This window comes from Girardinichthys multiradiatus, chromosome X (assembly GCF_021462225.1).
Source record: "Girardinichthys multiradiatus isolate DD_20200921_A chromosome X, DD_fGirMul_XY1, whole genome shotgun sequence".
Lineage (NCBI taxonomy): Eukaryota > Metazoa > Chordata > Actinopteri > Cyprinodontiformes > Goodeidae > Girardinichthys > Girardinichthys multiradiatus.
The window spans coordinates 35259214-35275168 of NC_061817.1; the positions used below are offsets into that span (position 1 = coordinate 35259214).

General features: G+C 39.5%; 2 protein-coding genes across 2 annotated transcripts; both read right to left on the reverse strand.

Annotated features, from left to right (window-relative positions):
- Window positions 1-134: 134 nt before the first annotated feature.
- Window positions 135-6552, reverse strand: LOC124862623 (interferon-induced 35 kDa protein homolog). The gene is made up of 10 exons (XM_047356662.1): window positions 6471-6552; window positions 6175-6201; window positions 5911-5988; window positions 4383-4541; window positions 1681-1797; window positions 1462-1606; window positions 1253-1362; window positions 984-1167; window positions 770-876; window positions 135-685 (listed from the first exon to the last, which is right to left on the reverse strand). The coding sequence occupies exons 2-10, from the start codon at window positions 6187-6189 to the stop codon at window positions 479-481; spliced, it is 1122 nt and encodes a 373-aa protein (XP_047212618.1). The 5' UTR covers window positions 6190-6201; window positions 6471-6552; the 3' UTR covers window positions 135-478.
- A 3659-nt stretch (window positions 6553-10211) lies between these two features.
- On the reverse strand, window positions 10212-15517 carry LOC124862215 (60S ribosomal protein L27). The gene is made up of 5 exons (XM_047356036.1): window positions 15445-15517; window positions 14856-14938; window positions 13071-13240; window positions 10399-10509; window positions 10212-10300 (listed from the first exon to the last, which is right to left on the reverse strand). The coding sequence occupies exons 2-5, from the start codon at window positions 14934-14936 to the stop codon at window positions 10252-10254; spliced, it is 411 nt and encodes a 136-aa protein (XP_047211992.1). The 5' UTR covers window positions 14937-14938; window positions 15445-15517; the 3' UTR covers window positions 10212-10251.
- Between the last annotated feature and the right edge of the window lie 438 nt (window positions 15518-15955).

Sequence of the window (15955 nt, forward strand, 5' to 3'; positions counted from 1 at the left end):
GACCATTTTGCTCAGTCTGGGTCAGAATGTGTGTGACGACATCGATTTAAAAAGTTAGTTTTTGAGCATTTATAATGCTAGAATTTCTTTAAAAGTTTTTGTTTCTGGACCATGTCAAATTATTACAATATAGATTTTCCCTGATTATTCTTTATTATATAATCTGAAGAACAGTTACATTTCACGAAATGTTCACTTTAAGTATTAACGTCTTTCCAGTAATAACAGGTGTCAGTAATTTCCTATCTGATCATTTATGTTATAGTCATGTTCAAATATATATATATATATGTGTGTGTGTAAAAGTTTTGGAATCAATTTTTCCATAAAGTTAAGCCCCTTCACCATTCCCATTATTTGCAAAACAACAGATAACTGAGGGGAGTTCTGCTAAGATCCATCAGAAAGAGATTCCTGATGTTTCCTAATGCAGATGGATCGGGTATTTTCTGGAGCAGCAGGTGAGCAGCAGCTGCATCTACTCCTCTGTATCTTCTGAGGAGACGTTGCTGAACAAGGCCAAGGTGTGCTGACCCAGTGGGTTGTACAGGAAGGATTCAATCTCCCCTCCACCGTTGCCGTTTTTCTGGAAGTGGATTTCCAGCATGTCCTGCAGAGTCTCCTGGTCCATGACGTTTGGTATTCCTGTCAGCAGAACGGTTCGACGGCACATGGAGGTCCTGGTCTAGGATGGGAAATCCCAAAAATAAAACTTAAAGCAACGCAGTACAAATGTGGGTTTTGGGGTGTTTTCCTAAAACTTTCTCACCTCCAAATTTGTTATCTTTCCATTTATGAAAGGCGTCACTCTCACTTTGTGCTTTGTTTGGGTGAGCTTTACTTCATGGTGTTCTGTTTCGGTCAAACGTTCTGCAACTGATTGGAGAAAGGTCAGAAGAAGAAACAGTTTCGCCGTTTTCTCTCCAGTGAACGAGTAAAGACAGAAAAACACAAAATATTTGAGCGTCTGCCGCTCTCCTCACTGTTTTTCTCCACGAACGTGATGACCACCGTCCCAGAGTCTGGCAGGAACTCGCAGCAGTCCACTTCGCCGCCTCCATTTTTGGATTTGGAGAAGTGGATCTCCAGTTTGTTCTGCATAGTCTCCGTGTCCATCTTGGGTAGGTTGGAGATTAAAATCCGCTGAGGACAAATCTCAGTGTCGATCTGCGGTTTGAACGGAGATGGGCACAGGTTACCTGCAGGCTGCACGGAAACATTTCCTTTCATGACCTCAGCACGGCTGGTTTACCTCGACCAGACTGGGCATCATCAGGTGAACCGGCTGGGCTTCCACGATGATCCTGCACTCTTCCCCCAGATCCACTTTATGTTTCCTCATTTCCAGAATTTTTATCGCCACTGGCAACAACAGTTTCCAATTACATATGAAGAAAAATCCCAGTTTAAGTAAGGTGGTAAGCTGCAAAAGACAAAGACAATTGGGTTCTGTTTTCTCACCGTCCTCCTCCTCGAACGTGATGAGTGCCGTTCCTTCTTCCATCGGGTAAGTGATGTGAGGCTTCATCTCAAAGTCCTCCGTGTCGTTGGCCTTTCCTATCTTCCCAGAAAAGACAAACTTCTTCTCTGGCATTTTGGAGAACACCTACCATGGATGGGTAAGATTTTAGGGGAGATGTGCAGAAGCTCGGGCTGCGGATAAATCAGAATATAACCTACATCCGCCCGCTCCCTCAGATGGGCGTTTCTGGAGTCTTCTTCCTCGATTTCAGCCTCGATTCTCTGTAACTCCTCCATGAGATCACTCTTCTCTTGCTTCAGCGCATTCAGCTTGGCCTGGAAATTAAGACAGTAACCAGACAGCTTGCAAGTTCAAAGCACCTTTCAGTCAAAGGAAAAGTCATTCAAGACAGTTTTGGTCAAGAAACGGGAATATTTGGTCCTAATTCTCACAAAAATTGAAGTCCGTGTCTTTCAAAGGCTCCCATAGACCCTTAACATAAAGTTCAATTCGTGTTTAATTAGATTTTATGTGATTAATGAACACAAAGGGCATAATTGTGAAATGGAAAGAAAAGCCGTCATTATATTTTAATTCTTGCCTAAATAAATAAGAGTGGCATCTGTGTTCAGCCCCGAAGAATCAATACTTTGTAGAACCACCTTTTTCTACAGGTACAGCTGCATGTTCTGTGGAGAACGTCTCCACCAGCTTTGCACATCTAGAGACAGAAATTTTGACCAATTCATCTTTGCAAAACAGTTCACGCTTTGTCAGATTGGATGGAGACCGTTTGTGAACAGGAGTTTTTCCGTCCTTACACAAATTCTCAGTTAGATTCAGGTTTGGACTTTGACTATGCCACTTCTCCAATTACGTTGATGTAAACCCATCCATTGTAGCTCTGGCTGTATGTTTAGGGTCGTTGTCCTGCTGGAAGGAGAACCTCCACCCCAGTCTAAAGTCCCATCAACTATAACAGCTACTCTGCTCTCAAAGAAAGAAAAGGTGTCTGTTGCCTAATCCTGAATCTAACATGTAGCTTCTACTGTATAAAATTATGCTCTGTGTTTGAATAGTTGAAAAACATATAGTCAAGTTTAAAATAAAACAATTTAAAATTTACAAGAAAAATTTAGGTTAAGACAACTTAATGCGAGTGGGTTAAAATTGAAAATAATTTCTGCTTACATCTCCACAACAGCATGTGGCAGTAATGTGCCTGTGTGTCTTTGTTTAGGAAATTGTTGCAGACTGATTTCTCAAAATCCACTTGAGCCTTTACGACAGTCTGGTCAGAATCCAAGAACCCAGTCTTAAGAAACGCACATAGTTGTTTTTGAATTAAATAGACATGACATAATAGACTGTTGGACACTGAAGTTTTAGACTGCATGCTATATTGCAGCAGGTGACTGTGCCTTTCGTGACTCAGGAAAGGGATCATGGGTAGAGTTCATGTTGACTGTTAATCATTTAGCTTGTTTAGGACAGTTCTTTTAGTGTCTTAGCCTGTTCTTGTTTCTCTAGTTTATGTGTTCATTAAGTGTTAGATTGTGTTCGACTGTTCAGCAGGGTGTGTGAGGAAGTTAGTTGGCAGGAAGACTTGTGAGCTTCACCTTATTTCTAAGTATCTAAAATAGTGGTGATTTTTTGCTCCACACCAGGAGATGTAACTCACTGTCAGTAGTCATTGGTAAAATTGCACAGTATTACATGAGGTAAAGTAGTTCAGCTCAAGTAATTTGTAGATTGTACTACTTTGAAAAGTAGCTGAAACTACCCTAATAAATTAAGTAACTTATAAGGAGATCATACAAGTTTAAATGACCCAAGGAAATATGTCAGTTCATAACATTTACACTTACAGATCTAGTTGGAGTGAACCTTGGTAACTAAGTAACAGTAACACAAATACATCATGTTTGCCCAACATAATAACATTTAGGTAACTCAACAAAATAGTTTCTTGCTAAAGGAAAGTGTTTTATTAAGGTGGCAATTATTTCCATTGTTTTTTTTGTTTTTTTTTCCAATAATGATAGTTATCCTGTCTACAGATTCTTCCACCTGAGCTGTATGTCTCTGCAGCTACTCCAGAGTTAACATGAGCTTGTCGTCTCCTCTGGTGAATGCTCTTTTTGTCCGACCCGTTGGATGTTAGGCGGATGACCACTTCTAAACATGATTGGGTGCACTAGATTTTATTTAGGTGAATCAGATTACAAACGCAGGCCACACTTTTCAGATTTATATTTGTTAAAATGTAATGAGTGAAATAAAATGGTTTTTCTTTCAGGTCAGAAATATTCACACACACCCATACATATGCTCATATAATCCCAGCAAAACACACAGAGGTTTGTGGCTGTGATGTAACAAAATGTGGATGAATTCAGAGGGTGTAAATACTTTTGCAAAGCCCTTTTCTGGGTGTTTTCATCGGTTAGTCTAATAATTAATTTTTCTTTTCCAGTTTTACTCTTTGGCCCTTCATGATGAGGGTAGAAACTGTACTTCAGGTCCTCTAGCATTAGCGTTGCAACAGGGATTTGACAGTATTTCTTTGTACATAAAATTAACCAGGTTTCTGTGAATGACGTATTTTTAGTTTTTACAAAAGAACTAAAACTGAAGACAGCAAATTTATTTTAAACAACTGTATTAAACCTGCAGAGCGCTGGGAAAAGTGTTATCTCTCTCTTTACGCCGTTACTTAGAGGCTCAGATAGGAAAATACAAATACTTTTGGCATTTTTTTTAAATCAGCGCTCAGTGTCTTGGTTCTTGGGTTGAGTCTGTGACCATTTCAACATATTTGATCTTTATATCCGACAATGATTTAGTCTTTTTTTTCCAGGCTGTGCTGCAAAAATGTAAGACCTTCACCATGCGCAGACACACCAACACACACACCAACCTCGTCACTGGCGATCTGTTCTTTGAAGGAGATCTCGTCCTTTTTCAGGGCCTCTGTCAGCTTTTGTGTGCGTTTCTTGAACTGTTGGGTCATATCCTGATGTTCTACAGTGGAGTCCTTTATGTCCTTTTGCTCCTCCAGGATCTCAGAATACTTTTTCTGAGGACACAAAGGAACAACCGTGTTTACGGGCTGCCAGAGAAGGCTGACGATGTGTTCCAATGTGGCTTGTTTGTCAGATTAAGAGTATTGTATGAAAATAACAACCTTTAAACATTTATAAAACATCTCTTCCAAAAAGCCCACGTCATGGGTCTAAGAATTCAATAAATGTAACTTTTTGGCACCTCTGAACATTCAAAAGATGTAAAAAGTTAAACACAGACACTTTAAACCCTCCTTCATCTGTCCTCCTTTTGTTCTTGCATTAACATTGAATAAAGGTCATTACCCTCCAGAATTACTGCCCTCCCAGTAAAGATGTGTGAACAGCCTACAAAAAAACTCGTCTTTTATTGGTGTGAGAAATAAATACAACTAAAGCTCTTTTTTCAACCTTTTTTAAAATTGATCAGATTGCTTACAAGCTTTTAATTAGATATCCATGGATCCCTGTTTCCCTGGGGGATAAATATGATGTGAAACAAAGACCCATTTCTCTTAGCTTCTCTTCAAAATGGGAAACACAGGAGAACACGTCATCCCACTAAGGCAAATTTGTGTCGATTTTAGTCGCCTGAAGTCAGAAAATTTTTATATGAATATAAATTAAAACTGTAACTGTGGCAACGAAGCTGGAAGAAGGTCGGATTTTAACTTGCCAACATGTACAGTTCGGAGGAAGGTAAGAGAGGTAAAAACATCTCCAGAGTCCACCTTTAGAGGACTGCAACAAAGAGTGGCATCTTGGGGCAACCACTTAAGAACCATTAGAGACTATCTGTATGCAAGCATAACTGTGTGGAGTTTGCTTAACTCTACTGGGGTTTTCATCAGAACCATGTGCTCTGGTCAGATAAGACTATGATGAACCTTTTTCAGCAACAAACACTACATGTCGATCTGGAGTAAAATAAAACATGAATAGGTGCCCACTGCATGCTGCCCACTGTTAAATATGGCAAAGGATGTGTGATGCTGTGGGCTTATTTCTCCTCCAATGGCCGATGGAACATTAGAGCGTACAGCAACATGAACTCTTTGAAATACCAGGAAACATCAGGTGGACTCTGCCAGTAAGCTAAAAAAGGGCCGTCATTGAGTCTTTCTCGAATGTTTCTACACAAAATCAACCTTTTAACCTTCACGGCCGTCTTAGTCCTCACACAAGAGAAGAGAGCATAATTGAGGAACCAGGTGGATGATACAGAGAAATTGTCGTAATATCCCTCACTCTGTATCCTCAAACATTGTGAAGTGTTACAGCAGAAGACTAAATGCTCTCCCATTAGCAATTATTTCCCAAATTAATAGAATAAGTGTTTCAGTGTAACATTATGCTACTGCAAGAATGTGCATATTTGAGCACCTGGTATTCCTTAATTAGAGCCTGGACTCCCTCTAAGGTGTCTTCATTTTGGTCCGACTTTCCCACCAGGGAGAAATCCTGACACAGGAGCAAACAGACAGTAAGAAAAACAGATCTGAAGACAAACGTTTGAGTTAAACATACGTTTAAAGTATATATGTTCAGTGAATACATGTGAAGCCGGATTCCACCTTATAAGGAAAGAGAAAGTGTTTTAGGCTTTGATTACATGACAAACAATGACATGATGAAGCTTAATCTCACCTCGTCTGATGACATGGTAAAAGAAACCTGAAAAACAATTCACAACATATTACATATTTAACAAGTTACAGCTGTAGAGAACTGTATAACAGCATAAAAACATTAAATAACGAGTTATAAACATGTTTTCATAATGTCAACAAGGAAAGGAGCCACCCTGTAGGCCTCCTTTCAGATTAACAGTAAAAAATAAAAGTCAGACAAATAATTCAACTTTATATTAAAACAGAAAGCGTTTAAATAACAGTAAAGAGATGAATTTATGAGTAAAACACAGCAGCTCGGTGTGAACCTACCTCCCACCAACGATCTCTGCTCTGAACTTATTCTTTCAGTTTCTTTTCTCCTTCAACAGGAAGACCTGCTAGTACCGATCCTCTCCACCAGAGGGCGCACAACCTCCCTACACGATGCTGCGTTCGGGGGCTGTCGAAAATCTGACTACTTACTGGCACAAAGCGCAGCCGGGCGAAGATTACTGCAGAACTGTTTTAATTTCTACAATACTGAGTGTACAGCTGCTTCTCGGTAAATTAGAAAATCCCAAAAATGTTAATGTATTTCAGTAATTAAATTAAAAATTATACTTTTATAGATTCATTATTCATAATGATAGATCCTTTACTGACAGTCTATTCTAACTTTTGCTTCCTGATTTTGAGTCAGATTTTTATAGTTTTTTGCTTCCATTTTGCCTTTTTGTTTTGCCACTGACACACCTGAATTTTCCCACTGTGGGACAATAAAGGATATTTCCATTCTATTCTATTTCAAGCAATTATTTCTGTTAATCTTCGTTATTATAGCTTACAACTAATCAAAACCCCCAAATCAAATTCAGCGACTTTAAATTAGATTATTAGGTGAGACAAAAAAAAAAAAACGGTGCTTTAATGCAAAATTATTACGGTCTGCGCAACCATATCAAAGACAATCACTGACTCCTCTTGAAGGAGGGTAAGCTACAAATGGTCATTGCTACAGAAACTGGGTAGACAGAGGGTGCTATATCCAAACATGCTATGGAAAAATGAGTGGAAGGAAAAAGGTTTGGTAGATAAGGGTGCACAAGCAGCATTAAGAGGATTCCTAAGTCAAGCCAATTTAAGACTTTGGTCAAGACTTACTGTTGACTCCAGCTGGAGTCAGGGCTTTAAGACCCACCACACAGAGATGTCTCCAGGACCTGGGATAAAACTGCCCTATTCCTCATGTTAAGCCATTCCTAAATCAGAACCAATGAAATAAGAACTGGACAGCTGCTCAGTGGTCCATCTTCTTTTCAGATGAAAGTAAATTCTACATTGGATTTGCAAATCAAGGTCTTAGAGTCTGGAGGAAAAGTGGAGAAGCTCAGAATCCAAGCTGCTAGAGGTCCAGGGTGAAGTTTCCACATTCAGTGATTTGTGCCGTGAGGCAGACACCCTGTCTACTTTTAAGGCTAGGCTTAAAACTTTCTTTTTTGATAAAGTTTATGGTTAGAGCAGCTTAGGTTATCCTGAGCTATCTCTGTAGTTATGCTGCTATAGGTTTAATGACCACTTTCAGCCTCTTCGCTACATTCTCACACTACTCTCCAATTTTGCATTATTTGCTGTTATTTCAGCTTTTAACTTTATGTTCTCTCTCTTTTCTCTTCCAAGAAGCTACACCTGGCCTGACTCTGTGTCTACCTGTGACACCTTTCTGGAGAGGGGCATCGTCCGAGCTTCTGCTGGCAACAACTTAATGCTCACCCTCTACCGATGATCCACATAGTCCTGTCTTTCAGTGTTTAACCCTTTCTCTCTCCTAGACATGGAAATTGACTGAGCTTAACTGTAACAAACTCTATGTGCTCTCTTTCAGACTCTAACCTTGAAAACTGGCTCAGAGTTTCTGTTCTTTCTTTCTAGGTGAAACGACTAAAGGAGCTACATCCATTAACATTTACTTTTCCTTCCCATAGAAAGTACTCCTGGATCAGTGCTTCTTTGTTCTTTTTGTGTCTCTGCTCTGTTCTCTCAAACCTCCAGTCGGTCGTGGCAGATGGCCGCTCACACTGAGCCTGGTTCTGCTGGAGGTTTCTTCCTGTTAAAAGGGAGTTTTTCCTCTCCACTGTCGCTACATGCATGCTCAGTATGAGGGATTGCTGCAAAGTCAACGCCAGTGACTGTCCACTGTCTCTACATGCTCATCCAGGAGGAGTGAATGCTGCAAGTCACTGACTGGATGCAATCTGCTGGGTTTCCTTAGATAGAAAAACTTTTTATCCAATTTGAATAAATAACTGAATCTGACTGAACTGTTCAATGGTTAGGATTGAATTGAATGTATGAACCTGACTTTTGTGAAGTGTCTTGAGACGACATGTGTTGTGAATTGGCGCTATATAAATAAACTGAATTGAATTTGGGGACCCATGTCATCTGCTGGTGTTGGTCCACTGGGTTTATCAAGTCCAAATATGTCCATCAAGAAATTGTAAAGCTCTTCATGCTTCCCTCTGCTGACAAGCTTTAAAGAGATACTGATTTCATTTTCCACCAGAACTTGGTACCTCATAACTCAGCCAAAAGTATTACTACCTGCATAAATGATCCACTGTGTTTGCATGACCTGAATCTCATGGCGAATCTATGGGGTACAATCAAGAGACACCAGAGCCAAAAACCCAGACAAGATGAAAGCTGCAGTTAAACACAGGCGTCATGAACACCTAAACAGCACTGCGCCGATGCAAAAGGAGCCCCGACCACGTATTACGTAGATATTATCTACAGGACATGAGCATCCTTTTTTAGTAGGCCCACATTTCTGCACTAAAATACTTTTTATTGGTCTAATGTAATATTCTAGAGCAATTTTAAACGTTGGATTAAAATAAACAGAAATCATTACTTGGAATACAGATACAGCACAAAAAAATTAAATATTGTTAAAAGTGTCAGAATTTTTCGTCATTCATTTCAGAAACCCATTCTATAGATTCATTACAGATAGAGTAAAATATTTAAAGCCTTTATTTCTTGTCGATTATGGTATACAGATAATGAAACGCAACTTCAGTGTATGAAAATTTTATATTTACATAAGATTAATAAAAGAAATGCACGTTAAAAAGATGATGAAAAGTATGTTTATTTCTTTGCACTTTGGTATGGGCTCCTTTTGCACAGGTTACTGCATTATTGTGGTGTGGCCTGAAGGTGATCAACCTGCTGGAGTGTAATGGAAACCCAGGTAACCTTGATGGCAACTTTAGATTCGCTATTAGGTTCAGATCAGACCAGTTTGTTGGTCAGTCAAGCACAATACCACCATGGTCATTAGACCAACATTTGGCAATAACCCCAGAAGGAAGCATGAAATGCTCGACCATATCGAACGTGGATTCTGTGCCTCCCCATTCTTCCTCCAGACTCAAATTTCGATTTCCAAATGAAAATGTAAACTTTATTTTCAACTGAAAAGAGGACCTCTGAGCAACAGTTGGCTGCTTGTAAAATTAAGCCAAGATTGTTTTTTTTTAATATATTAGAGATCAGTAAAAGTAACCACCCATGATACAATTGTTACACCGCATGAGAAAACGAGAACTGCAGCCTCTGCTCTAACTCTTCCCAAAAGGTGTTCAAGAAGGTTGAGGTCAGGTTTGAAATATATATAAATAAAACTGAAAGAAAGGAAAGAATCAGGGTAGGCATAACAGATGGGATACAATTTCGAGACTAGAAAAGCACTCGGTAAACGCAGACCTCTGCCAGGGCCAATGCCTGTCAGCCGCTCATAGGGTCACAAAGTATGAGCTCCAAAATGTCGCGCCATGTAGGAAGGAATAAGAATAAGCAATAGGATAAGCAGTACAGGCAATAAGGAATCCTCATTTTATTAGATTTTCAGTTAACTCAAGATCTAAGAACGATCAAGTGTTGTAGTCAGGTTTTAAAATCTGTTTTATATGTATCTAGACATGGAAAATGCTTGACTTCATTACAGCTTAAACGGTGCCTTTCCCTTCAGAATGGGATTCAGAATCAAAGAGCCAGGAGTCCAAATTTCCATTTATAAACATTTATTTTGTGAAACCGAGTGAAATTAGAATCGAAGCTTCTGGAAGAACCACTTGTTCTTGCCTGTCTTGTACCTGGAAACAAGAAAAAGACAAATTTAGTGAGAAACCAACAGCGTAAATTACAATTGATGAACTTAAGTGAAGATTGAATGCTCAAAAATCCGTCTGACCTCTCCTCAAACTTGACCTTGGCCTCCCGCCTGGCTTTGCGTTTGAGAGCAGGGTCCCTGAAGACATCCTTGTTGACGACAGTTTTGTCCAGAGGAATATCCACAGAGTATCTGAGGGTGAAGAGGGACAGCTGTGAAAGATTGTTGGGACGTTGTGGATACTGCTAACACGGTCCTGCATCTCTCATTTCAACGGTTTTACTACTACAACAATATGACCAAAAGGTAACAAAAAGCTGTTTAAATGTTCAGAAACAGCAGCCATAATGGAAGTAGTTTGTTATTCATTTTTTTTCACCTCTCCTTTAAAGAAATGGCCAAAACAAAAAATAGATTAGTTTATTAGAGCAGAATAGGACTAGTTTTAAAGATTTTTTCTATTTAAAAAAGGAGCACCATCCAACAAAAAGCTGAAGGAATAACAAAAATGGAAAGCAAAGCCAAGTAATACTCATGATCTTACTCTTCCATACCGCGGAGTCTGGCTGTATGTGGGGGTTCAGGTGAAAACCTCAGCAAATAAAAACCAGAAAAGTTCTTCTCTGCAGGCTGATTTGCTTTTATTGATCCAGGGGGAAGACAGTCCAATCAAAGATGCACCAATCAATCATTTACAGGGCAATAAGGACATCCAATTGTCTTTGAGGTCTGACATTCTCATTGTGATTTAACAAAACACAATAACTATGTTCTCTCACTGCCTAGAAGCTCCACCTGGCCTGGCTCTGTGGTTAGCTGTGGCACCTTAATGGAGGGGGACATCTGCTGAGTTACTGCTGCAAACAACTTCATGCTCTCCTTCTACAGATGATCCACTTGGGACCGTCAGTGTTTAACCCTGTCTCTCCTAGACATAGATACTAGCTGAGCTTCAACTGTGACTGTATGTGCTCCGTTTCATCTTCTAGACTTGAAAACTGGCTCAGCTCATCTCCTTAGTTGTCTTTCTCTCATAGATGAAGCCACTAAAGGAGCTATAACCATTAATGTTTCACTTTTCCTTCCCATAGAAAGGACTCCTGGATCAGTGCTTCTGTATTCATTCTGTGTCTCTGCTCTGTTCTCTCAAACCCCCAGTCGGTCGTGGCAGGTGGCCGCTCACACTGAGCCTGGTTCTGGTTCTGCTGGAGGTTTCTTCCTGTTAAAAGGGAGTTTTTCCTCTCCACTGTCGCTACATGCATGCTCAGTATGAGGGATTGCTACAAAGTCAACACCAGTGACTGTCTACTGTCTCTACATGCTCATCCAGGAGGAGTGAATGCTGCAAGTCACTGACTGGATGCAATCTGCTGGGTTTCCTTAGATAGAAAAACTTTTTATCCAATTTGAATAAATAACTGAATCTGACTGCACTGTCATAGCAAGGATTACTTGGACTGTATGTACTTGACTTGAAATCTGTGATTCAATTTAACTGTATTTGTGAAGTGCCTTGAGACAACAGGCGTTGTAAATTGGTGCTATATAAATAAACACAATTGATAAAAGTGTTGCAGGTTCCTTAACAGAGGAAGCAGTTCTGTTTCCAACAGGAAATGAAGGAATTACGATTATCACAACGTGTGCTTTAAAGCTCATGTCCCTAACTTTAGATTTTTATTCAACACAAGAAAATGCATCAAAGTAAATGATGGTGGTTAATGCCCTGGTGGACTGAAGATGGTGAGAGTTCTTAGTTAAGATGCATTTAATGAACTAAGGGCAAATAGAAAAATTTGAATCTACTTTATCAGGATTTAACCTGCCAATCGTCGTTGGTTTTGCTCCCTGGCTGATTCCTGCATTTCTAACTCCAGCTGAACCAGTCGGTTCTGAACAGATGAAAATTGAACACATGTAAAATAAACTAAAGGTTCTCATCTGAATAGGTTTACACAACAATCAGCGAACCTGAAGCAGAGTTGTGTTCAATACAAAATCTACTCCCAATTTCCAAGATGTAACATTCACAATTAATGCAAAATCACAAATATAGAAGGCACCATTAATCTTGCCCCCAAAATCCCACTTTAATCAAAAAGGACAAACCCCCTCTATTTAATGTTTATGTACATGTATAAACAACTGGGTTTGAATGTTAACAGTCCGTTTCATATGACTGTACTATAGTTCAGAGGGGTAACAAACTATTAGGTGAAAAATCCAAAGTTTTTTCTTGCCAACCTCTGACACATCTTTTAGCTTAAACTCAACAGTAAGGTTTAGATATGAAAATGGTCACAATAAAGCTTTCCCTATCAACAGCAAGGAAGCATCAGGCTCCATATGGTGAAGTTTCAGGGGGCATATGGTCATAATGCCACTTTTAAATGTTTTTCTGTCTGATTCTTGGTAAAAGAGAGAATCAGCTGTTTACCATCAGACTGATAGGATCATGTTTTGAAGAAGAGACTGCAGACTGGTGCACAGAACGAGTAGACCTAAACCAACTCAGAAGTCAAGTAATGTGGAATTATGTCTAGTTAACCTTAAGGTAATGAGAAAAGGAGTAAATTTGCTTGAATGCAAAGAAGGACCTGCAGTTACTCCAGTCATCAGGAGCTTATGCTCTTGAGTGGTCATTATGTAGAACTGGTACGAGACTGAGTTAAGATGTTGGTGTATTCTCTTAGGATTTACCTACAGGTGAACTGAAATAAAAGGAACATTAAGGATTGCTGTGTGCTACTGACCTGGTGGGCATGAGGTGGTTGTAGTTGAAAACTTTGACGAAGGCCTTGATCTTGGATCTCTTGGCAATCTTCTTCTTGCCCATGGTGGTGGTCACCTTACGGGGGTAGCGGTCGATGCCTGCGACCAGAGCGTGGCTGTAGGGTCGGTCGGTGGTGCCATCATCTATGTTCTGCAAAGAGATCAATAACAGACCGCAATTACAGATAGATCTGTACATCTTAGCCGACATAAAAACGCAGGTGACAAAAAAAAACCTTCAAAATGTTGACAATAAATGAAGAGAATATCTTCTCAAACTTCACCAAGTAGTGGATAAGATGTCTGAGGTAAATTATAATAGATCTAATTGCTTTCTTTGCTGCAAATGAAATAAGAAGTTATAATGGAACATTAATAACAGTCCCCTTAAACAGTTCACAGGGTACAGTGTCCTGCAACCTTAGATGGGTCCCATGTTAAACACACATGGTTGAATAAGACCCTCAGCATCCAATCAAGTTCTTCAAAGTCCTGCTAATGACCCAAACATCGAGTCAGGTGTGCTGATGCAGATACACTTTTAAAGGTTGCAGGACCACAGCCTGGACAACTGGAGTTTGAGAATCATAGGGTGTATTCACACTTGCCACTTTTGGTCCGCTTTAAACGGACCAGAGTTCGTTTCCCTCCTTGGTCCGGACCTTTTGTGCAGGTGTGAATACACTCAAGCGAACCCTGGTCCGGACCAAACAACCGGACCCAGACCCACTTTTTGAGGTGGTCTTGGTCCGCTTCCAAACGGACTCTGGTGCGGTTCGCTTATGGTCTGAATATAAACCGGCCCCGATCCGAACCAACTACAAAAAGCGTCTCTTTGGATATAAAAAGCCACCGTATCCGGTAGCAAAGGTGTGTGTTGTAAGGTAATCATACCTGATAAGCAGTGTGTTGCTTAGCAACGCTACTGGCTTGTTGTGGGACAAGGCACGTAGAGAACGTCAGCGTTCAGCACGTATTCTCCGACGGGGTTCCAAAATTATAAATGGAACGTCTCAAAGTCTGTGCTGAATGAGTTGCTCTTCAGTCTCACAATAATATTGCAGCTGTAATAACGACACAAATATCCAGAACAGAGGTGCTGCACGCAGCACGTCTACAGATGTTTTCCTAAATGTCCGGGTCTGTGCTCTGTCCCGCCCCGGTCATTTCTGTCCAATGGGAACAATGATCGTCACCCGCGCGGCTTTGTTTACAAGTAATAGTTCACTTGCAAAAAGTACAATGTGAAAACAAACCGCACAAAGTGAAAAAAATAGAGTTCGCTCTTGGCCCGGACCAAAGGACTTTCCTGGTGTGAATACACCCATAATGTAAACAATATACAGAAATGTTACTATAAAACTTTGACAAAGAAATAGACAATTTGCAAGCATTCTTCTAAAAGCAAAGTTAATGTAACATTTAAACGTGTTCAAAATGTATAAAATCTATCAAATCTTCTGTTTGGAGTATTACTATGAATGAATTCAAACACTGTATACAAGTCATAAAGAGTTTATAAATATATTAACTTAGTTTTTATTCATATATTCATTTATTTCCTCATTAACATTTTTGTAGCAACAAATATATATTTTTAAACTAGATAGGACATCTTAACCCAAATTTTTGTAGTTTGCTTAATCATGCAACCTTCTACAGATACGATTTGTGAAGACACTATACATTTTGGATAAAAACAACTAATATTGCCATTTGTTCACTGCTCCAACACAGCTTAACTCTAGAAAAACGTCAGTTTATACCTTGACGATGACAGCTTTACGCCCGGCGTAGCGTCCAGCCAGGACCATGACCACCTTTCCAGGCTTCATAAACTTGCCCATTTCTGTCAAAAAGAAGAAAAAAAGCAATTAAACCATCCGTAAAAAATTTGATGCAAAAATAACTCTTCAAAATCAGATTTTATTACCGCCTCGCTGTTACTCCCCGAATTCCAGGCTAGTTAGCATTTAGCTAACTACAAACTATAAAAACGTTTTAGAAATTAATTTCGCTCTGGTATCAGTTCTGGGTGTTTCTAAAACAAGGCAAAATGCTTGTCAAACAAAGCACCTCCACAAAAAGCCAAAATATGTCAAAATAATCAGACAACAAGCGACTAAAGTCCTGCGTTAGCCTTCAGAGGGCTGCCATGTTGGAAAGAGCGGCGGGGAAGCGAACCAACTGCAACAAAACGGCTCATTATCTTCTTTAACCAAGCACAAACCCACTAAATATCAGGTAGCCATTAATATTGGGGAGGACTGTCTGCGATATGCCGTGATAAAAACAACAGATATACGCAGATTTTACACGATGGACGTGGATTATTAGGAGGAAAATTTCACTTACTGATGCTGCTCTACGGCCGCCGCTAACAGGAAAAGGAAGTTCAGAGGGCTTACGTGAAGTACGTCACTTCCTAAATAAATTTTTTCGAGAAATCTCAGGAATAATTTTCTAAATTTACTGTCAAAAAGCTAAAACAAAAATGTATTATTTTTACATTTTAGATGTTATACATTTCTGCAAATTTAACATTGTAAATCACCTCTTTTAAAGAAGAGTCAAGAACAACACTAAAACGTTGCTGTCACTGTTTCTTTTGAGCATATGTTTAATGAGTAAAGTATTCTTCAGCATTATGTAACTATAGAATGTAGAAAAAGAAAGCAAAAATGTGGTAAATTAAAGAAATTACAAGAAAAAGTAAAGAAAATTAAAATATTTTAATTATGTAATCTTGTTAAGTAAAACACGACTCAAATATTTAGTTTGCAGTACCGTCGCCTAATGCAAGCACAGTTCAGGATTGGGACACTATATTAGGTACACCTTTTTAATTGTGTTAAATAGTCAGCCA